At 36.6% G+C, this 24,439-nt stretch overlaps 1 protein-coding gene across 1 annotated transcript; it reads left to right on the forward strand.

Moving 5' to 3' along the window:
- Positions 1-809: 809 nt before the first annotated feature.
- Positions 810-3,958, forward strand: LOC135086777 (potassium/sodium hyperpolarization-activated cyclic nucleotide-gated channel 1-like). The gene is made up of 4 exons (XM_063981565.1): positions 810-1,252; positions 1,556-2,657; positions 2,913-3,086; positions 3,494-3,958. The coding sequence occupies exons 1-4, from the start codon at positions 993-995 to the stop codon at positions 3,623-3,625; spliced, it is 1,668 nt and encodes a 555-aa protein (XP_063837635.1). The 5' UTR covers positions 810-992; the 3' UTR covers positions 3,626-3,958.
- The last annotated feature ends 20,481 nt before the right edge of the window (positions 3,959-24,439 follow it).

The raw sequence follows: 24,439 nt of genomic DNA on the forward strand, positions 1-24,439 counted from the left end.
CTACCTCCTGGATTGTGACATGATCGTGAGTTCGATTCCCGCCTTTAGGCAGTTCGATTTTTTCAAGTTACTTATTTATAATAAATTTAGTTTGTGAAGCGACTACAGTTCGGATGTGGCGACTAGTAACTGTAGGTAGGTACTTAAGTATTATTATTCTGTGGTTATGTTACGGTCAAAGTGATAAATGTGAAAATTATGAATAATCGCCGGTTATTATGAATAATTACCGCATGATTTGGTTAATGTGATTAATATGAGGTCATTTATGTGTGTAAAAACTAAATAGGCGGCTTAGGGGTGGCCCAAGGGCCACCCCCGCCGCACCTTAACCTATTTTTCACTTTAAATCAAAACATTATGTTATAGGCATCATGGAAAAGTAATATTATGCAAGAAACATTCCAAACTCATTATGCCAAATTATATTAATATATGATATCAAAACGTTCAAAAGTTTGGCTGTACACGAGCACGTACACAAGATGTTGTTCTCTTTTAAGAAATTTGTTAGTACTAAGGTTGAATTATTAAATAATCACTGTTAAATGTGATTAATTTATCACTTTTACCGCGACTGTCGGTAATTATTCATAATAACCGGTTATTATTAATAATTTTCAATTTATCACATTAACCGTAACAGTTATACACAAAACTGCTGAACGTTATTTATCAACACATTTTGCGATTCATTTTCTAAGCAATGAATGACTCATGTTTTCTTGGACCTTGGAACTTAAAGCCATTATTTCATTTATTATAAAATTAATGGTCTACACTTGGCTAGAAAACCCATAGATAAAACCTGAAAACGCTCTCACCGTGAAAACAATTTCGAAAATAAATTGTAGGTACCTGTCACAATTTTAACACTCACAGTCACACTGATCGATCATCTAAATAATTTATTGCAGTGGTTTTCAATACTGTTTAACTATTTTTCGTTTGACTCTGATTGGATTGGAAGGTCTCCACAAAAGGTTTTGACGATGTACAGTCATGGTGATTTCCACGAGTCGTATTACGAACATGGATGTTCTATAATACATGAGAAAGATGTCCTCGAGACCGACATAAAAGGAACTACATGGCTTGTAAATTTCAAAAGACGGTGGTACAATTTATTTTTACTCAGCAGCAGCGATAAGCGCGCTCGAATTTATTATAATAGTTCACATGCCATGAAAGTTGAAAGGGCGAGGCATTTTCGTAGACACAGAAACTGTATTCATCCTCTGAGTAAATTTAGGTAAGTAAGTATTATCCTACGTTAAACAACGTTTCGTTCGTTGTTTCGTTTCCGCTAAATGACGCCCACAGCTGGATAAAAGTGTTCCTATGGATATCCACAACGACGACTACTTCCCTCGATTTTCACCAGATTGGCGGCGGTCCCCCTAGCGGGAGGGTGGTAAGGCTCCTTTAACTAATGGAACATACATTTAGTAAGAGAGAAAAACATAATTATGTTCAGGGCTCTGTTTACTAGAATAACTAAATTAAATAGATCTTCAGTTATATTTTAATTTAACATACTTCTATCTTGTTTCAGGATTTTCTGGGATCTTTTCATATTAATAGTTATGCTCTTGTACAAAATAATATTTCACCATAATTCTTCCTTAGTGGCTGGTGATTTGCCTTTAGCGGCCTATTTCTTAGGTGTTTTTATTGAGTGCATATTATTTTTTGATGTTTATATTAACACTAAATGCGGTTATATTGACGAAAGTACTAGGAAAATCGTTTTGGATTCACAGAAAGCGTTTCAGCACTATTGTTCCACAAAGTTATTTCTGCACGTAGCTTCAGCGATTCCCCTGCATTCCATAATGTTTTTGAGATACGGGATGAATATGCAATGTGCGAAGTGTAAATCTAATAGGTTCCATTGCACTGTAACCCTTATAAGTGTATTCAGTCTACTAAGGGTTTATGAAGTGACTTCTTACTGGACTAAAGAGAGAGATTCGTTTAAAGCAACATGCTTTTTCCGGTTTCTACGTATCGGTGTTCTTGGCATGATAACGATGCTGGAGTTTATCACTCTTTCTGACACCATAACCTTGTTAGCTTTCATAAATACAGGCAAGCTTGAACCGCAGTCGTATTACTGCTTAGTGTTATATTTAAAATTGAATGGTAAAATGTCATCAAACTTATCCCTATTCACTTATGACTTTTCTAGAATTTTTAAGTCACTCCTGCTGTTCAATTTTGGCTTCGTCTTCAAAATATATTACCTGAATATGTTGTCATCTCTGCTCGCATATGCAATTGCTAACGTATTTTACATGTGGGGAGTTATTGAAGTGTTTTCTTGTGTGAGTCGAGGGAAGTTCCCACAAGATCAAATGATATATAATAGATCTGCCACGATCAGACTGGCAAGATGCCGTCAACTTCCTGATAAAATCTGTTTAAAGTTGCAACAGTATTATGATTTTAATATGATGTCGACAAAAATTTTGGAAGGCCAGAATGGCTTGTACAAGTCGCTACCAGCTATATTGAAGAAAGAAATAATACTACACTGTTACAGTAGAATGGTAATGAGAATCCCCTATTTTTCGGAGTGGCCGATGAAGATAATTGAGGGTCTTGTTTTTATACTGAAAGAGGAAACTTTTCTGAAACATGATATTGTGGCTGATGTAAGTACGACAAGTTTGTCCCAATTACTTACATAGTTACCTATAATATTTATTTAGAAAATATCTTCCCTATTTTGGTTTATTGGATATTGCTAGTTAATATTATGTTAGGACAATGTCGCCCAGGCTCAGAAGACCAGCTGAATTATTCTAACATTCAAGTTTCACTAGGAAAAAAAGGTATGAATAATTCGGGCGGTCGCTTGCGCGTGGGCGACCTTGTATTCTAGTTACATCGAAAACAATGTGTTGCAGTCAGGAGTCCGAGGGGACGGTCTTCTGATAGTGGACGTGGGGGTGATGGCCGTGTATTCTTCGGACCACCGCGAGATGGGCCACCTCATCGACGGAGACTACTTCGGGGAGCTCTCGCTGGTGACAGACAAGGAAATCCGCACGTCATATGTAGTTGCTGTCACCAGTTGCAAAGTGAGAAAATTCATTACAAGCCTCAAGCTTAATTAGGCTTGTCTGCGGGTCAAATCTTACATGTTGAATTTGACAACTAAAATATTGGGAGAAGCCTACTATGTTCAGCAGTGGACGTCCTGTGGCAGAGATGATGATGTGTATTCATTTGGCTTTACCGATCTGTTCTTGATGACTCCTTCAAATAATTGTTCTGGATCCTGATTCTGGATTACCTAATGTGTTTGGACCAAAGTGACGTACCTACTGATTTTTATTAAAAGTTTACCAGCATTTGCCATGCGATTCTTAAGTAAAAGATGAAAACGTAATAACTGTGGTTACATTTCTCTACCGTTTCATTGCTACGAGTATCCGCTTATTTACCTGATGTATACCACATGTTTATTTAAAACATTTTCTTTTAGGTTCTGATTCTAGAGAAGGGAGTGTTCAGGAAGTTCATGAGAGATCATCCCGAGCTGTTCTTCAAGATGAAGCAGCGGCTCCGAAGCAAGTACAGCCTTGCTGGAGCACCGTCGAATGAAAGTGAAGATTAAGATTATTATTTATTTAGTATTTGGCAGAAGCCAGTATGCACATAATACCTACCTACTTAGGATGTATTAGTACTCAAGAGTAGGTATATTTTGGTACAGGCAGCTTCAAATAGTTCGTGACACCCAAAGTGTCTAAAAAGTTGATAACAAAACCTTATTTTCAAGACTTTTGCGGCTACTTTGGGTGTCACGAAATATTTGACGCTGACTGACTCTTTTCTTGAAGGACCCTACTAGAGTTTTCCAGTTATAAGATATGTTTCTGAAACTTTTCCAACTTAAGTGTTTTTGTTTAATATTATAATTAGGTTTGAGTTAATTTATTTAAGGATCCTTTAATTTTCTTCTAGAACATTGTTTCGTAAGCAAATGGCTAATAAACTGTTTTCATTGCACAACATCTATTTTTATCTCCGTAAACCGGTACACAAATACTTTGGCAACTATTATACAGGCTGATTATGAAATGAAAGGATGTTTATAAACAAGAAAGTAGGTAAGTATGTGAAATAGTGTATTTAAAATGAGATAATAGTTTTCTGATAAGATTATAGTTAATATGCGATATATTGATTAGCTTCAATAAAAGTAATAAAATTCAATATTCGTTTGCTATCTTACACAATTTATTATAAAAACGTGTTCGTCCATAATTGTTTTCTGCCTCATGTAAAGACTATTTAAAATTAAGAATTAAGTACCTACTTAACTTACTTTTAATTTTCCTTTCTATCTCTACCTAGATGTAACAACAACACATCTACAAACAAATATTGAAAGTTTTATATGTATACCTACCTAGGTACCTACCTACCTACCTAGGTAAACGAACTTTCAATATTTGTTTAACCACGTTTTCATAAACAGCCTGTGTAGAGACGTAATACTATTACTCTGTGCATGCAATTTCGTTGATTTTTGATAACTGCTCACGGGATGTGTTGCAAATAACTACAAAAGTGTAGCAACTGTAGATTTCATTCTGAATATGATACTTTTTGTTCAACAGCGATATTAATTTACGCGTAGTTACAGTATCAAAATAAAGTGTTTTTCATTAATCAAATATTCGTTTATTCAAACTTTCAAACATAATAAATAGGTAATACTTCCAAATAAACATAGTAATTATTCTTATCTAAATATATAAAAGGAGAAACTGACTGACTGACTGACGGATCAACGCACAGCCTAAACGGCTAAACGTAGGCACTTGAAATTTGGAAGGGACGTAGTTTAGGTACCGTAGAGGTGCACTAAGAAAGGAATTCCCGAAATTCCCACGGGAACGGGATTTAGCGGAAAAATCCTTTTGTATGAAAAATCTAAACCGCTTAAGTTAGATGCTTGAAATTTGGTGTGCAGGTACCTTAGTAAACTTAAAGCTTAGGTACAACAGGATATCGTAAAATTCCCACGGGAACGGGAGTTAGCGGGAAAAAACATATGTATGAAAAAATCTAAACTGCGTAAGATAGACGCTTGAAATTTGGCATGCAGGTACCTTAGTAAACTTAAAGCTTAGTTACAACAGGATATTGCAAAATTCCTACGGGAACGGGAGTTAGCGGGAAAAACATTTGTATGAAAAAATCTAAACCGCTTAAGATAGATGAAGGGGGTAAAACGGGATCCACGCGTACGAAGTCGCGGGCGGCCGCTAGCTATCATCTAATCTTCTAAATATATAAAAGGAGAAACTGACTGACTGACTGACAGATCAACGCACAGCCTAAACGGCTAAACGTAGGCACTTGAAATTTGGAAGGGACGTAGTTTAAGTACCGTAGAGGTGCACTAAGAAAGGAATTCCCGAAATTACCACGGGAACGGGAATTAGCGGAAAAATCCTTTTGTATGAAAAATCTAAACCGCTTAAGTTAGATGCTTGAAATTTGGTGTGCAGGTACCTTAGTAAACTTAAAGCTTAGGTACAACAGGATATCGTAAAATTCCCACGGGAACGGGAGTTAGCGGGAAAAAACATATGTATGAAAAAATCTAAACTGCGTAAGATAGACGCTTGAAATTTGGCATGCAGGTACCTTAGTAAACTTAAAGCTTAGTTACAACAGGATATTGCAAAATTCCTACGGGAACGGGAGTTAACCGCTGAAGATAGATGAAGGGGGTAAACGGGATCCACGCGTACGAAGTCGCGGGCGGCCGCTAGCTATCATCTATCTATCTATATAAATTATCCTGTTTTCGCCTCCGAGATTTATTTTACCGTGTAGTACCCCTGTACGACAAGCCAATCCGCACACAATATTCAGCGTAGTAGTAGTAAAAAACAAAAGAGCGGGCAACCCCACCCCTACCACGCTGTGGGCTCGGTGTCCGAGCGGTCTCATTCCTTTGTGCACACGCGCAACGACCGCACGCAGTATAAGAAAAATGCTTAAGTGACGTCACCAAGACGTTTTTACCGACAAAAAACGTAATTATTTTAAGTTGTGCAGTGTAGTGACGAGAATTAGACCCAACACAAGGTTGGTTGTAACAACTATTTTGTGCAAGTGCTCGTACATTTTTATTATAAGCGTTGTGACACGACGCGTAACTTTGACCCATTTTTAGCTCCAAGTTAACGCGCGATGTTAACCAGTAGCCATTTTTTGCTCCGAGGTAATGCGAGATGTTACCCAGTAGCCATTCTTTTGCTCCGAGGTAATGCGAGATGTTACCCAGTAGCCATTTTTTTCTCCGAGGTAATGCGAGATGTTACCCAGTAGCCATTTTCTGCTCTAGCGAGTTAATACGAGATATTAACCAGCAACCACTTTATATTCGGTCATTTTTGCGGGTCATTTTTTAACCAGTAGCGTTAATACGAGATATTAACCAGCAGCCACTTTATGTTCGGTTATTTTTTAACCAGTAGCCGTTTTTTGCTCTAGCGAGCAAAAACGAGATATTAACTGCCGAGATAGCCAGGTATTGTAATATTATTCACTTTTACGAGTTAAGTATCTTCTTTTCGGCATTTTTAAAAGCCGTAAAAACAGAACATAATGAGCTCATACAGAAAAATGTTGCGTTTGTACGAAACTACCTACATTAAGAGCTTGCCTTCTTGGCATTACACCTTATGAACCATCAACCGTCTTGGAGCATGATGACCCGGCGCCGCGGACGCACTCGCCCCAGTCGAGCCTCCGCCTGCTTTTATAACGACCGATGACCCTGTGGCCATACACATTGTTCAATGCTACAAAGGGTAACTGAATAATTTTGTTGTTTCGTATTTTTATACATTACACCAATCGATATTGGTCTAAATACAAAGGCTAGTAAGAAAGAAATAAGTATCAGATCAAAATTCAAAGTGCATTTATGTAGATTCATTACTTGCTATTATAAGGTCAGAATAAAAGATCCTAAATAAACCTTAGGCCGGTTTGTTGACCGAACCGAGTCGAAGTGGAAATAAATGCCTACTTTATATAATATGAAGTATGACAATATGTCGTTTTTTCTATGCAACGACTCATATTAACTGACATTGTGATTGTGAGTACTTATCAGTCTCACATTTTTTTTGTTGGAAACTTACAAAGATCTTTCTACATTTCCTGTCGGTCGACCAATTACATCGACGGTCGACAACTATAACTCATTATAATCCTCTAAAACGGGAAATGAGGTATTTATTTGATATGACAACTAATCCAAGCTGCTGCACTGAATATATAATTTAAGCTGTAGCCGTTCGCATAACTGTGTGAAACGAGGCTTTATACAGAGGCCGTACCGACAAGCTACGCCCTGCTGTATGGTATGATGGGCTAAGACCTATCACCCGCCCGCGGCGCAACCACGCCGCCTTCCACAAGCGCAGGCGCCGTTATTTACGCCGCAGCGCCTCGCCGCCGCCGCCGCATGCCCAGCGCTGCCAGCGCAACGCGGGAAGCGCCATTAAAGACCGACCAGAACACCAAGGTAACCCGCGTCTCTAGACGACGCGCCAACTATGTACAGGTATGTGCTGGCCGCTTAAAATATTTTTATTTTAAATGCAATGTACCTAATATCCGGTTACAGAATTTATTGTACCGAGATACCTATTCGATTCCCGATTCGAACCCAGATGAATTTTTTCATAATCATCATAACCATGCGAGTAAACATAATTAATTATACATAACAAATAATTATACACGTCGGCGCAGAGACGTTGATATTAAGAATATTCTTAATCGCATCCGTCGACACGAGTACATTCTGAGATTACCCACTTGTTAAAAAAAAAAAAATGTTCCTAGATGGTGGACTTAGATAGCGTTTATATAAGATGCTAAACAAAGATTATGTGGTTTAAGCACTTCAAAATGGATGATATTTTAACCGCAATTAAACTTTTAACAAAAGATTCATTTATGGTTTAAAGAAACTTATTAATATTATGTTTATTACATAAACACGATAGCCACTGAAAAGCAAATAGAATTATGGTCTTATTTTAACGGATGTTTGTTTTGTATCTGAACAAACAGGCAACATTTTTGTTTGTCTCTTTGCGGCCTTTCTTTAGCCCTGATATTTTTACAAAGTTTATTTTTTTATTCATGACGTCTCACCAGCTTGTATCTATAAATAATAGATAAAATCTAAGAGCTTCCTTAAACTGTATCGGTATCGGTACATAAGATGACGTCATTTTTTTCTTGTATTGGAAAAACATTATTATGTAGGTTTGTACCTACTAATCAATGTATGATTAATGCTAATTAATAATACTATTGATAGTCTTACAAAGTAAGGCTTCATCATCATTATTATTATTTATTTACTAAAAAAAAAAAAAGAGGTCAGTTTTAACTCCATGTACTGTTTTACAATTGGTTCGTATAAATTATTTATGTACTTATAACGTTAGAATTCTCATAAGAAGAGATGCGACATCATGAAATACATTGAATCATTTCTTATCTTGCTAAATCTTTTAGACAAGCAAAGTATCCTATTATGCGTTAAAGCGATAATAACTATGCCTTTATAAATATAACACAATAATAATTACATTGTAATCAATGTAATAGAAAATTATTGACGCATCAAAAAAGAAATCGGGCCGCTTGTAATAACAACCGGACTAGTGGACTTTGGTCAGTCAAAGAACGAATCAACCACATAAAATAAACTATGTATTATGTAGGTACCTACCAGTACTACCACTACTTGTAACCTTTAGTTTAGATTAAGGACATTTTCTAATAATACCAAAAAATAATGCGATATTATTTTACGAATCGATAACGCTGCCACAAACTCATAATAATGAATGAGTCTTTCTTCCCTTTCTATGAAGTATAAATTGAGAATTAGTATTTTGTTATTTTTTCTTAGCATGATTATAAAAATTCAATCATCACAGTCATAATACTGAAGCTGACTGAATCAAGGTGTCTGAATAAAGACACGGAGTAGGAGCTTGGTTTAATATTGTCTCAGAAAATGTTAGACGCTTTAGTTTCAGTACATGACATAAACCTATTTTTTGTTTCTTGAACTTTGTTTGATATTTAGTCATAATTCATATTTTATCGTCTGGCGTAGAGATTTCTACACGATTAACATGAATTAATTCCAATTAATTCGCCTTAGAATGGCGACCATTTTTTTAAGACGTTAATACGTTTTTTCACTAAAAAATAAATAAATAAAAAATAAAAAAAATAGAATGCTGGGGCAACAGGTACATCAGTAGTACCATATTGCCCATTTAAGCTTACCTTTCCTTGGCAGTGAGTTTTGTATTTGGCAGTCGTGGATCAAACAAAACGTACGAGTACCAGACTCCGCTATACACTTCGCAAATAATAAATAAATATCCTTCCTTCGACATTTTTACACTACGCTCCTAGTCCCAAACTGAGCAAAGCTATGGGTCCTAGACAACGGATATAAACATACTTAAATACCGTTTTTATATACATAAGTACATATTATACATAACACCTAGACCCATCACAGAAATTAAAATGTATCAATTTAATTTCTGCCCGGCCGGGGATCGAACCCGGGACCTCTCGGCATAGTAGTCCGTTTCGAAACCACTACACCAAATGACTGACAAATAAATATTTTACAATGCTCAATTACATCATTGTACCTGCCTTACTATATTTTCTTAGCATATTCTAAAGTCGGGTGCATCCTATAATAACATTAAATAACCACTGCTTAGCAATATCGTTAGTGAAATCATATCATTTATTGAAATATATCTAAATAAAGATTATAATAATATTTAAATAAATATTATAATTTATAGGTCAGGTTTCAAGAATCAAAAGATTGCTATTAAAAGGTGCTATTAAATAGAAACCAAACTTTTTCCTCGCAACAGTGTTGCTTGGAATCCAAATTAATACTGTTTTGGAATACTGGTCAAACTGTATCCAAATAAATTAATAAGTTTTAATTTACCACATTATATATTTATTTAATTAAAATGCAAGTGAGCTTATGTTTTACAACAATCAGAGTGTTAGCCTTGCAGTCACTGTGATCGATTCGGTGTTAACCACTACCGTCGTCAAGCTCAGTTCTGAGATGAAACTGGATAAATATAGGAAAGGAGTGTCGACACGAGGGTGTTCGGCCCACACAGCACGCGACACGCGGCAGTATTGCCTGCGGTTTGCGCCGCTGTCAACGTTGACACAATGAGGATCAGTACTGTTGTAGAAAATTCAATAAAACTAGTATCTACGTTAATCTTTAAGACATAAGAAAGATATATCTTTTTGAATTATCCAAATCGGACCATTACTTACGAAGATATTAAGTAATAAACATAGGCCGTTTTTGCCGCTAAAAGACAACGTACGCAGGGCCGCGTGACGTCACTATATCCGAATCGAGCGCAGCCGGCGTACTATTGGGATGGAAAATATCAATAGTCAAGTCATAACCAGTTTTTGGTTCTGGCCTGGGGGGGGGTGGGTGTAAATCATATCCGACTTCTGGCCGAGGGAGGGGGAAGTCATGCCCAGCTTATGACCTGGGGAGAGGAGAGGAACGGGGGAGTCATACCCAGCTTCTAGGCTAAGATTAAATAGATTTCCAGAAGGGAGCAGCTGGCCCGCCCCTGGGAACGGCGAATAGATAGGTAGGTAGGTACGTAGGTTTAACTCAGAAAAACTAAATAACAGGTAGGTATTGCGTGTACATTGAAATGATCTTCATAGCAATGTCTTGTAGCCTAGGCAGAGTGTATCTGCCTCAGCTATACTTATTGTTAGAAGTAAATAAAATAATATTTATACATTTTTATATTTTACTTGGACGAAGATATGACTCTAACAACACTTATGAACACTTTATTTGAATAAATCGCCAAATATACCATCGCGGAGACCCTAATCGCGTCTCCGCGTTCCATTGAATCGTATGAGCGTATGGATTTTTTGCGATATTTTTCACAATTTCTATTTAAAAAAATTACCTATCGATAGCTTACTTTATTCTGATGAATAAATGTCATAACAAGTTTTTCTCTAAAACTGATAGTTTGGCTAGAAAAAAATATTTTCTATCCACGCAGTACGCCGGCAGCGTTCGAATCGGATATAATGACGTCATCGGTCCCGCGCCGGGCGGTCAGTGAACTTTTTTAGTAATTTGGCCATAACTTCGTCAATTTTTGTCGTAGAACAAAAATTTTTGGACTGTATATTAAGGATTTCTTAGACCTATAAATCTGCATTCACAGCTAAAAATCGAAATGATCCTCATTAGCCAGTGTGCTGGATAGACAGGATGCTCTGTCAACTGTCTTGGCAACTTTTTACAATCAGTACCTCTAGTACGAAAAACTTTCGAGTTCGTTTCGTTGCGTATTCAAAGTGTCATCGAAAAATTTTGTATGAAAAATTAAACAGCGCCCCCTAGGGCGGCTATAATATAGAGGGCGCTGTTTAATTTTTCATACAAAATTTTTCGATGACACTTTGAATACGCAACGAAACGAACTCGAAAGTTTTTCCTACTAGAGGTACTGTAGTCATACTTAACAGTTAATAGAAGTACAAATAAATGTATATAATAATACTCTATAATGAACAAAATCTTGTTGAGACCGTGATACTTGTTATTGTTATGAATAAGTGATGCAATACGATTATAATACAAAAATATTGCTTTATTATGTATTTAGTACCTACATTGACATTTACTCTCTTAACCATTTAACATGGACATTGATCCATGCTCTAAACATCTACACGGTAAAATAAATCTCGGAGGCGAAAACAGGATAATTATATGATCAAACGAACTTACCAAGTGAAGTTCGATCTGAATTATCCTGTTTTCGCCGAAGAGATTTAAGGTCCCTCCCAACCCGAAGATTTCTATATCTTCTTCCCTAGAGGTAAACGTCAATGTCGTCTCTTCTCTAAATATAATGAGACCGCTCGGACACCGAGCCCACAGCGTGGTAGGGGTGGGGTTGCCCGCTCTTTTGTTTTTTACTACTACTACGCTGAATATTGTGTGCGGATTGGCTTGTCGTACAGGGGTACTACACGGTAAAATAAATCTCTTCGGCGAAAACAGGATAATTCAGATCGAACTTCACTTGGTAAGTTCGTTTGATCATATCGCACCCTTCCTGGAATAAGTACGCAAGTGAAAAATGCCAACTTTTCAGGAGCGTAAAAAAACTGTCCTAAAAATTTATTACCATTATTAAAAATATGTGTTATACATCAAAAGATAGCTTAAAATGTCTGTGAGGGGCCTATGTATTTATATTTAAAATACACTTAATAGGTTTTGAGAAAAACTTAAAAAAGAGCGTTGCGTACTTATTCCGCGAAACATATTTTAACACTTGTTGTTGTAATGATGAATATTGCATTGTTGACATGTAAAGGAATACATGCTATTTGGTATTATTGCAGATAACCACTTATTGGCGTTCAGATTTAGTCGTGCATTCAACGTGTAAGTGTAGTTTACGTAGTTTTTCCTCGAACTATTCGTATTGAAATAAATTCGTAAAAAGGATAACGTACTTTTACCTTGTGAAAAATTACATTACTTATGGTAGTATGTAAAATTATAGCTTTATTCAAAATCAAAAAGTTACAATATTTTTGCATAACTATATTATAATTTTCGGAAATTGCATTTTTAGGGAGAGACGAGCTATCAAAAGGACTAATGCCCGTTTTCACCATCAATCCCTAATTTGTAAGTGACCTCTATGGTGATACATAACAGGAATTTTGTTTTTATAGGGGTCACTTAAAAATTTGGGATTAATTAATTGTGAAAACGGGCATAAAACTCATTTATTTTTGCAAGTAGGCTTTTATAAAGCCCTTTTATAGTTTTACACTCCCCAGTATTAACCCAACCACTGCTTCAGGACATTTATTTTTACGGAAGCGGTAGATAGATATTTTGTAAAGTTACCATTTAAAACAGAAAATCCACAATCACCATTTGCAGTCACCAAGCCGAGGAATGAACTGCCTTTTGCAGTATTTGCGGACCAATACGACCTAAAACCTTTAAGAGCAGACTCTAATACTTTAAAGACAATCAACGCACCTGTAACTCACCGAGGAGCGGGTGTCTATGGGTGGCGGGTAAACACTTACCATCAGGTGATTCGTCTGCTCGTTTGCCTCCTTTCCCTTAAAAAACCCAGAAACATAACCACTCACAGGTCCGTTCAATTAGAAAGGAAGTTACAGAAATCACTAGACCTGAAAAAAGATTAACAAACACACAGATTTTTTTTTATTAAAAAAGATACCTACCTGAAAAAGAAAAAGAAACAAGACTGACAGTATACTTACCTCATCATGCGGTCGTCTGGAATAATACGGAGACAACTCGCGCACGATTATATTTGATGCTTTGTGTTAAGGTTCGATTTATATTTCACTGAATAACGAACTGCTTGTAGGTTCCCAGCTGCAAGAAAACCCGAGAAATATTATAATGAGATGAAACGTGTTTGCTTCATAGATGACATTATGAAGATGATCTTCAGATTTATGTGACAAAAAATGATTCGGATTACCGGAGTACCGATTTCTATAAAATAATAAAACAATATTTTTATATCAACGACCTTTTATCAAGAGTGGACTGGTCAATTGAAGCTATAATGCTATAATTTAATGAGAACTTACAGAGCAGATAATAATACATCTGATGTGACCATCCACCAGGTTACACTTCAGAGAATGTGCGAAGGAATTACACGACCTAATTCCACCAGCCCCCTTCCATCATCAGACGCTGGTTAACGTATCATTCCTACATTGTCGACTTTCCACCACCTTGCACTAAGCGTTTCGATAAACTCTTTTATAATGCGAACAGGTCGCTGCCTGCTGCTGTCTCTCCTGAGCACTATACCGGACCTTATAGGCACTTACAGGTAGATATCTATCATCATAAACTGCATCTCACTTAACATCACATGCAATTGCAGTCAAATACCTTTTGCTACCTAGTTCTGCGTTGAGTTTATGAAGTCAATAGAAGACAACAAAATATCAGCTAGTGCTAAAGTAGTTTTATGAACCTTGATGGAACAGTCCAAGTATTGGGTATTGAATGGAATTTGAGCACAGATTTCAATTCAATGTGAATATACCACAAATTGCAAAACCAACCATGAAACGTAACATTTTATCTGATACATCTGATCAAACTTTTTGATTCCCTTGGCTGGAGCCTGGAGCTTAGCGTTAAGTACAGTCATGGCTAAGATTCTAATGGAAATAGAATAGAAAGTATTTATTTGTTTCAAAACAAAAACATTGGCTGATAAAAAACTAGTAAGGATGGAAAGATAAGTAACTCATTAGAAAAAGATTGGATTAAGATACGGCAGGATTTGATTCACATTGACAAAATACAGATATAGGTTGGTATACTATCTATAGATAGAGAGAAAAAATACATCATCATCATTTCAGTCACAGGACGTCCACTGCTGAACATAGGCCTCCCCCAATGACTTCCACATCGCGCGGTTGGAAGCACATAGTACGCAGAACTGACGGCCGATGGGGCAGCAAGGTTATGGAGCAGACACCACGTACCGGAAAACGCAGCGTTAGGACATCCATCCACAAGGTGGTCCGACGACCTGATGAAGGTAGCGGGAAGGCGTTGGATGCAGGCCGAGTAAAAATACAATATAATGAATTTAGCGATGCCTCTGTGAGTGCAATAAACTGCAGCCGTTCACTATCAACTAGATGAAAGATTTGAAACGAAATTAATTGCTAAAAAACTCTCTAAAATGCTCTCTAAAAACTATTTTTTTTACCACGTCTTGAGCTATGTGGTACTTTGAGTAAACTGGATGAAGCAAATGAGAAGAAGTAATGTGAGGAATACCAACCTCACAGATGTTCGAACACTGTGAACAGGTTTTTCTATTGTGATCACCTAGCTGTCTGGAGAGACGAATAGGTGGAAATCTATTGTTGCAAACCGCGTCGTGGAGAAAGTCGAAAACATTTATAATAATTAATACTATAATTCATAAGAAAGCTGATAAGGCTCCACATTTTGGATTATCAAGGCGAAACCATTGGCGAGAAAATACGTGCACAGATGTTTCAATTATGCTAAATTGAATGCTACTGCCAAAGTACAAATAATGGTAGATTTACCAGAACAGCAAGTATCTCAATCTAGACAATTCATGAACAAGGGAGACGATTTTGAAGGACCCTTTTAAATTTTGATGTCCAAGGAAACAAAACTATAGAAGCCTATAATATAGTGATATTTATTGTCTGCATGACTACAAAAGCTACCCACATTGAACTCGTTGGTGACATCACTTCCAAATGCTACATATAAGGTTCACACACGATCAGCCGGCGTGCAGCGATAGCGATTGGCGATCGATGCATTTTAAGATTCGGCCAAACCAACGCGATCAACCGGCGTGCAGCGATGGCGAACAATGCATTTAGGTCTGGTCGCCATCGCTGCACGCCAGCTGATCGCGCTGTGATCGCGTTGGTTTGGCCGAACCCTAAGTCTAATCGCCATCACTGCACGCCGGCTGATCGCTTGAGATTGCGTTGGTTTGGCTGAACCTATAAAGAAAGAAAGAACAGTTTTTATTTGGTCCAAAACTTATAGGTGCTTTTATACGCTTTGTTTAAGAGTGGCCGGACCTGTGAAGCAACCAGAATAGGAACTTTGTCTGAGCGAGGAGTTTCATAAGGCCTGGAAATAAATGCAATTTACTGAACAAATAGCGTCAACACTAGGATAGGCACTACATTCCAGTGGCAAGTACAATCTGTGGAGGTCTGCGAAAGGTTGGCGTCCAGTCGATCAAGTACCACCTGAAAAGAATACAGTCAGTATTCGCTCATCGTACATACAAAAAGATGGCAACAGTTTTGTATCAGGTTGTTGCATTTTTAAACGTCTGACCATTACGAGTATGTCCTTTTGATTACAATAATCCTTAAAATACATATAAACTTGTGTCATTTTATAATTGGGGACACACCTATTGTTGCTTACTGCTCCAAAAAACGTATAGATACATACCTTGTCATGCTGGCAATACACGCATAAGCTGATAAATGAACTCATGCGGCTCTGGAAAGATGAAAATGTATCACGATAACTACGATAACGATTCACTGAAGAGAGAGACAGTATTTAAAATGGATCTTGTACTCATAAAGACCGATAATTTTACCACGTGGTAAGTAATCATTGGGACGAATTTGTGTTTGATAAACACACAGTCTTACAGGGGTATTTAGTGCAAAAAGTAGTGGATTGGATACTTAAATGACTGAAGCTAAGTTAATTTGTGCTTTGTTAATGACTAAATTACATCTAAATAAATGTATCAATATCGGTATAAAATACTACATCGCCAAAAGTTTCGCAAAATATTAGCAACTAGACTTGCACAAAGATATCTACGTAGAAAATAACGTATCAATTGTTATATATTATAATGTGAATAAAAGCTTCGTGGAAGAATTAGGCATCTAGACTTGCACAAAATTACCAGCACAAAAGTTTCGTGGAAAAACTACGCAACTGAACTTGCACTACGACACCCACCAAATAATATCCTAAAATAAGTATGCAACAATAGATACGCGAAAATGTTTTTTAAAGTCTTCGTGGAAGATGTATGTAAATATTAATATGCTATTATTCATACGGAACTTTATTAAACAATTAAATGCAAATATATTTACTTCGTTATTGTTATGGAAATTTAGATATTTTAATGTTGCAATATTTTACATATTTGTACATAATTTCTTCATTTTTTAGAGAAAAATTATGAAAAAAATTGACAATATGTATTACCTCCTTCTCGATTTTTTAGTGCAATAAAAAAAATATCGCACAAGTGGACTTGCATACTTCTTCCAGGGGGGGTGCGATATAATAAAAATGAATTGATGTTCGTTAGTCTGATTATAACTCGAGAACGACTGGGCCGATTGAGCTGATTTTGGGTTTAAAATGTTTGTCGTAGTCCAGGTCTAAACGGTGAGTAAATACGCGCGCGATATTGTTTTTCTGTGACAGACAAAATTCCACGCGGGCGAAGCCGCGGGCGGAAAGCTAGTTTCCTATAAATTAAGTAGGTAGATAGAGTACACTGGCCTGCAAAAAAGTATCACACTTTTATAATTGCAATAACTTTTTGGTACACAACTGATATAGGTACTTTCGAAATAAAAATGACTGGAAAAAGAGTTTTTTAATTTCGTTATTTTAGTTTATAAGAATGCTGATTGCTATAACATGTTTTTTATTTTAAATCTGTAACTTCTATGGTTGAGAAAAAAAATGAATTTTTAAATGTTTTGCAGGCCAGTGTATTCACTTGTAAGTAGTAGTGATAATGCAGTCTGGAAGCGTGGAAAATAGGCTTAGTTAGTTACCTAAGTCAAATTGCTTTGGCCTTGGATAACTGCAGTTAGCAAGGCGCGATCAAGCCAATCAAGGATGCTAAATGGATAATCTGTTATTCAGTGTGTTCTAAACGCTTCTTCAGTTGAGAGGGCTCTTTCCTCTTCGCCTTTAAGTGGAGTAAATGCTTCCTAGTCTTGTGTAATCAGCTTCTACCACCTCAACCGCGTTCGCGGGCAGAATCTGGTATTTTTATGCACATAATGCGTGGGATGTACCTACCTACTCAATGTATAAATTATTTCTTACTAGCTTTCCGCCCGCGGCTTCGCCCGCGTGGAATTTTGTCTGTCACAGAAAAACAATATCGCGCGCGTATTTGCTCACCGTTTAGACCTACCCTGGACTACGACAAACATTTTAAAACCAAAATCTGCTCAATCGGCCCAGCCGTTCTCGAGTTTTAATCAGACTAACGAACATCAATTCATTTTTTATTTAATAGTAGATTTAATTAGAGTTGTATCTCAAACTTTCAAAATAACAAAATATCGAACTGCCTAAGGTACAGATGGAAGAGCAGTCCATCAATTATGCACCTATTTTTTTTTATTTTGCGCTATAATTATGTTCCCTGTACTTATAAGTGGAATAGGGGGATTGCATTGCAACTTCATTATCAAAAGTAGACTAAATCCGGCCCAAATTACACCCTATAATTATGGCACAATTTTTAGCAGCACAGAAACACGCAATGTGTTGTACTGAATAATGATTGAAGTTAGCTGATTTGGCTACAGTGTGAACACATGAGTAATGGTGGCCGGCATACTAATAATCGGGGCGAATTTCTCAAGTTTACAATGATGTCATGTGACGGACAAGTCTTGCCCGATTCCGCGATTGTGTACTCCGTGGGCTGAATCGTAAACTAGTTTTTTAGGGGTCCCCCATCAGTGCAAGGAACCGTACTTAGCTTTTGTCCAAGGCTTCGCTCGCCTGCACATTGCAACCTTATGCGCGCGTCCTCCAGAAAAACAGCAAGTATCCCTAGATAAATCTATCTATAGTTATTAAACAATTTTTAGAGTCGAATCTTATCTCTTCATATTATCATTGGTCGTGGGTCCGATTCCAACCTTAGGCAGAATACCCCTTCTTTTTTTTCAAGTCATTAATAACTTTATGTTTTGTTCCTGAAACTTAAACTAACTCTAAATCTAAATTTTATTTTATATATAATTCACATAAACAGTGGCTTACCCTTGAAAAGGTAATCTATACTTCTATCAAAGCTTCTATACTACTTATTATAATATTAAAAATGCGAAAGTAACTCTGTCTTGCTTTCACGCCTAAACCACTGAACCGATTTTGATGAAATTTGGCATAGAGATAGTTTGAGTCCCAGGAAAGGACATAGGATAGTTTTAATCTCGGTTTTTGAAACAGGGACGCGCGCAATAAAGTCTTTCTGTGACAGACAAAATTCCACGCGAGCGAAGCCGCGGGCGGAAAGCTAGTAGACATATAAAGTTGCTTTGGCAATTTATAATAGTAGTTGATAGGTAACACTGGTACAACACAACTTATGAAAAAAAAAACGTGAAGGGATACTTACTTAGGTAATCATAATTGTCAAGTTTACCTTCAAGTCATGCTCCAAGCGATGTGTTGTCTAAACACTAATTACGACGAATTAAACGATGCTCAACATGTTTGGCAATATTGCACAAAGTAACACAATTATGCATGGGTACGGGTCCTTGCCTTATTGCGGTCAGTTCACACCAGATCTTTTTTTCCTTCAATTTCATTAAGATTCCTTCAAGTGCACGAGTTACGACAGAATGACCACTTGCTACGTGTTTGTACAGACGTCAACAAAAATCAGAATTATACTTTAATATTCATACTTACAACTATATTATTTAAATACTTTAAGTTATAAAAAAAGTATTGCAAATCTTTTTCATATACCTAAAAGGTATTGTCCCGATTTTTACTAGCTTACCTGGTAAACTTCGTTCGTACCATGCACGGCATGCACCGATAACAGCGTCACCTACAGTGTCAAATAGTGTTTTCAAATCATCCAGGATTCCATTGAAATTCTATAGGTACATAGTTTCAACGAAATCGATCCAGCCGTTTTGGAGGAGTTCGGTGACAAACACACGTACAGAAGAATTAGTTTTGTAAGAGGTAAGTATTAATTAGGTAAGACCACAGAATAATAATAAGTACTACGTACAGAAGTTTTACTTCGCGAAGGTATTTAAAAAAATGTATGCTCAATGTCACTAACAATATGGTATAATTTAGCCTGTCTCATGAGTCAAGCACCATTTTGTTGACAAACGTCAGTGATCGGCACTGCGCCGAAGCTATAGGGCTGACTTCGGTAAAATGATGTGACGTGAGGTGCCAAACTGCGGAAAATGGCGGAGGAAATACATGATTTAGCATGAATTATCATGAATAATATTAACTTCTTATTTACCTCTCAGTGTCTTGAGGCAACTTAAAAAAGTACATTCTGTGTTTTTATTATTATTTAGGCAGTTGTTAAATACTGCACAGTATTTAGTACACCATTTTCTTTTTTTTTTTCCATCATACACAAGAATACGCGTGCGTGAGTCAATGTTCGCTCGTATGTGAGGCCTTGTCGAATAGTATCCTGTAGGTGGGCCATCGTGCGTGTTATGTTTTCGATGTAAACTCGCGGAGATGAACAGGCCTGGTAAGACATAGAATACATTCGTGCAACTAAAGAGTCAGAAGTTACTGAGTAAGTCACAGAACATTCTATTCTCTATGGATTAAGTCAAAGTCAAGACTTTATTTGTTTAGACTAATAAATAGTACTTACAAATCGTCAAATATTTTGCTCTTAAGGAGCTTACATGTCTCATAATCGTTTTACCCTACCAGCGCGTCGAGACCAACATTTGGCAAGTGCTGAGATTATTGATTCAGGAGCAGTTTACTGAATTTACCACGCATTCTTGTATGGTGTATCTTATAAGAATGGGTATATGTAGTTAATATATTTAGTAGGTTATTAAGTCATATTGCGGCGTAGAACTTTGAGCGCGATTGTACGTACAGACTTTTACCGTATCCTCATTTTTTGTGAATTGAGATACGCGTAGTGGTAGTACGCACTTTTGGTGACTGGTTTGTTTGTAATTTCTAAATAGGTATTAAAGTTATGCATATTTATAGAAAAGAGTATCTTGACAATGTATTGTTTTAATTTCAAAATTAAGGTTTCAGGGGTTCTGTAGGGTTGACTGAGTTTACTATTGCAGTTTTTAGTTGATATACTATGATAGCCTATTTAAAAAAATAGGCTAATGTTGAAAAAAAGATTCAAGTTTCGTTAGAAATACATTTTAGGAAATACGTAGGTATGAAGCTTCCTCGTTGTAGATGTTATGTATCGTTATTTTATATCGGTATTTAATTTGTTATTATAAGCGCGTATCCAAACGTAGCTAGTTTAAAAGCATTATTCAGGATGTGTATCCGAAATTCCTTCTTCTTGATACGCCAGACAAAATGGCGATAGGCAATCTTGTAAGCTCTGTGTTTAATCGAAAATAAAAGACAGTATCTTCAAATAGAAACAACTTTTATTTACGTCTCCAAGGCGGAGACATCACAAATATGGCGACGAGCAAAACATTTATCGGCGGCCAAGGCGGCATAGGCCACAACTTGAAACCCTACGAGGAGGGTGAGGACATAGCATGTTTCTTGGAACGCATGGAGCAATATTTCGAAGCAAATGCTATCCCTGAAGAAAGAAAAGTGGCATCTTTACTTGTAAGTTTGCATGAAGAAGTCTACAAAACATTGAAGAACGTTCTGCACCCAGATTTACCATCTACCAAAACCTACAAGCAAATCGAAGATGCACTCAAACTTCGCTTTAAACCTCGCATCTCTCACTACAGAAAGGTGATTGAGTTCGATAGGCTTCGACAAGATGACGGCGAGAGTGTGGCGAAATTCTATTCTCGAATTCGTGAGGCATCGACAGATTGCAATTTTCCAGCCAGCAGCATGGAAGCCATTGTCAAATATAAACTGGTGACAGGTCTGAGGCCAGGGCCTGTGCAGGATAGACTTTGTGAGGAGGATTCACAAAAGTCCCTGAAGGAGTTACTCGAAGTGGCGCTAAACAAGGAGTCAGCAATCGCGAGCAACCACAGAGCAGTCAACAAGGTATACAAGAACATAAGCGGCAAGGAGCACAACCAGGGCAAGGAGCACCATCAGGGCAAGGAGCACCATCAGGGCAAGGAGCACCATCAGGGCAAGGAGCACCATCAGGGCAAGGAGCACCACCAGGGCAAAGGACAAGGAAGCGTATTACAATGCGTTCATTGCGGTAAAAGTAATCACAATTTTTCTAAGTGTAAATTTAAAAGTTACAAATGCAAAATTTGCAAAAAGATTGGTCATTTAGCGGCTGTTTGTAAGAATAAAAATGCCAAATTAGTAAATGTTATTGAGGAAACAGTAGAACCTGTGCAAATGTTTACAACAAATGTTCAAAATGTTAACTATGTAAATCCATTTGTGATAAATTCACAAGCAAAGGGTAAGTCGTTGCAAATGGAATTGGATACAGGGGCAGCAGTGTCATGTATTCCCGAGTCAATTTTTAAGAAAGTATTCGCACATAATACTATTTTAGAACCAACTGAAATTGAATTAAAAACTTATAATGGTGAAATTTTCAAGCCTACTGGCAAGGTTAATGTATTATTGAAAATAGGCAATAAAGAGTTAAACTGTGGATTATTTGTCGTAAATAATGGTCAAAAATGTTTATTTGGGCGAGACTTAATTGAGAAATTTCAGATTAATTTGCAAAAATCAGTACCTATTAACTTTGTGAAAGATTACACATTAGAACAAGTTTTACATGAGTATGCTCAAGTTTTCAAACCAGGTCTAGGTGTTATTAGAGGGGAAAAGATTAAGTTGGAATTAATAGATGAAAATGTTAGGCCCATTTTTCACAAACCCCGTTCCATTCCATACTCATTTAAAGACAAAGTTGATGCAGAGTTAAGTAAATTAGAAAAAGAAGGTGTTATTGTAAAAACTGAAAATTCAAAGTGGGGTACACCTTTAGTCCCAGTTGTCAAGGAGAATGGGAACATTAGATTGTGTGCTAATTATAAAATTTCAGTGAATAAATATTTGAAAGAGGTCAACCATCCATTGCCTAGAATTGAGGATATTTTTACAGCTTTGCAAGGGGGACAAAAGTTCACAAAGCTAGATTTGCGCAATGCATTTAATCATTTAATCTTGGATGATGAGACAAGTGAGCTATTAGCATGGTCAACACCGCAGGGTATTTTCAAATTAACAAGGTTACCTTATGGTACTAAGCCTGCTTCAGCTATTTTTCAGGCTAAGTTAGAAAAAGTGTTGTTAGGCGCTCAGGGAGTAGTCAATTTTATTGACGATGTCATAATCACTGGTCATGATGACATTTCTCATTTGCAGAACCTTAGGGAGGTCCTAAGAAGATTCAAAGATGTAGGCATTAGACTGAACAAGGAAAAGTGTTTGTTCTTTCAAGGGGAAGTCAAATATTTAGGCCACATCATTTCAAAGCAAGGGTTAAAGAAAGATCCATCAAAGTTAGAGGCTATTATTAATGCTCCAGCTCCTACAAACACAACTGAAGTTAGATCATGGATAGGTATGGTAAACTACTATTCCAAGTTTATTTCAAATGTTTCTATAAAATTAAAGCCCATGTATGATTTATTACAAAAGAATTGTAAATTTAATTGGACAAAGGAATGTCAAGAGAGTTTTTCAACTATAAAAAAGGATATTGTATCTGACAATGTACTAGTTCATTTTAATAGGAACCTGCCATTGAGACTAGCTTGTGATGCAGCTCAAAATGGAATAGGGGCAGTCTTGAGTCATGTCATGCCAGATGGGACAGACAGACCTATAAGTTTTATTTCTAGAGTTTTCACTAAGGCAGAGAAAAATTATTCAATGATTCACAAAGAAGCTTTAGCTATTTATTGGTCAGTACAAAAGTTTTATCAGTATCTAGTAGGTACCAAGTTTGAATTATTATCAGATCATAAACCTTTACAGGCATTATTTGGTGAGAATAAAAGCTTACCACAGATGGCAGCAGGGCGCTTGCAAAGATGGTCTTTGTATTTAGCTTCATTTGATTATACATTTAAACATGTAAAAGGTTGTGATAATGTAAAAGCAGATTGTATGTCAAGAATGCCATTAAAATGTAAAGAGAGTTTTAATATTAATTGTAAAAAGGAATGTGACTATATTAATTTTGTTGAAGAGCAAAGTGCAATTGATTTAAATGTCATTAGATCTGAGACTAGGAAAGATTCAATTTTGAGTACAGTTTACAATATGATTCGATATGGTTTTCCTATGGCAGTGAAAAATGAATCTTTAAAACCATTTTTACAAAGAAAAAGTGAATTGTACATTGACAAAGGTGTAATTATGTGGGGGTATCGTGTTGTTATTCCACATAAATTACAACAGCATTTTTTGAAGGAATTGCATAGTACTCATGAAGGAATTGTCAAAATGAAGAGCAATGCTCGTTCATACTTTTGGTGGCCTGGTTTAGATAAATCTATTGAAAATTATATTAGAAATTGTAATCTGTGTATGTCGGCCAGACCAGAACCTGAAAAATGTAATGTAATTCCATGGCCAAAGTGTAGTGCACCATATGAGCGTGTGCATGCAGATTTTTTAGGACCTATCAATGGCAAAACTGTATTAATTATTATTGATGCTTATTCAAAATGGCCGGAAACTTTTGTCATGAAAAGTTTAGATTCAAAAAGTACAGTAGAAAAGTTCAGGGAATGTTTCAGT

This window comes from Ostrinia nubilalis, chromosome Z, assembly GCF_963855985.1.
Source record: "Ostrinia nubilalis chromosome Z, ilOstNubi1.1, whole genome shotgun sequence".
Lineage (NCBI taxonomy): Eukaryota > Metazoa > Arthropoda > Insecta > Lepidoptera > Crambidae > Ostrinia > Ostrinia nubilalis.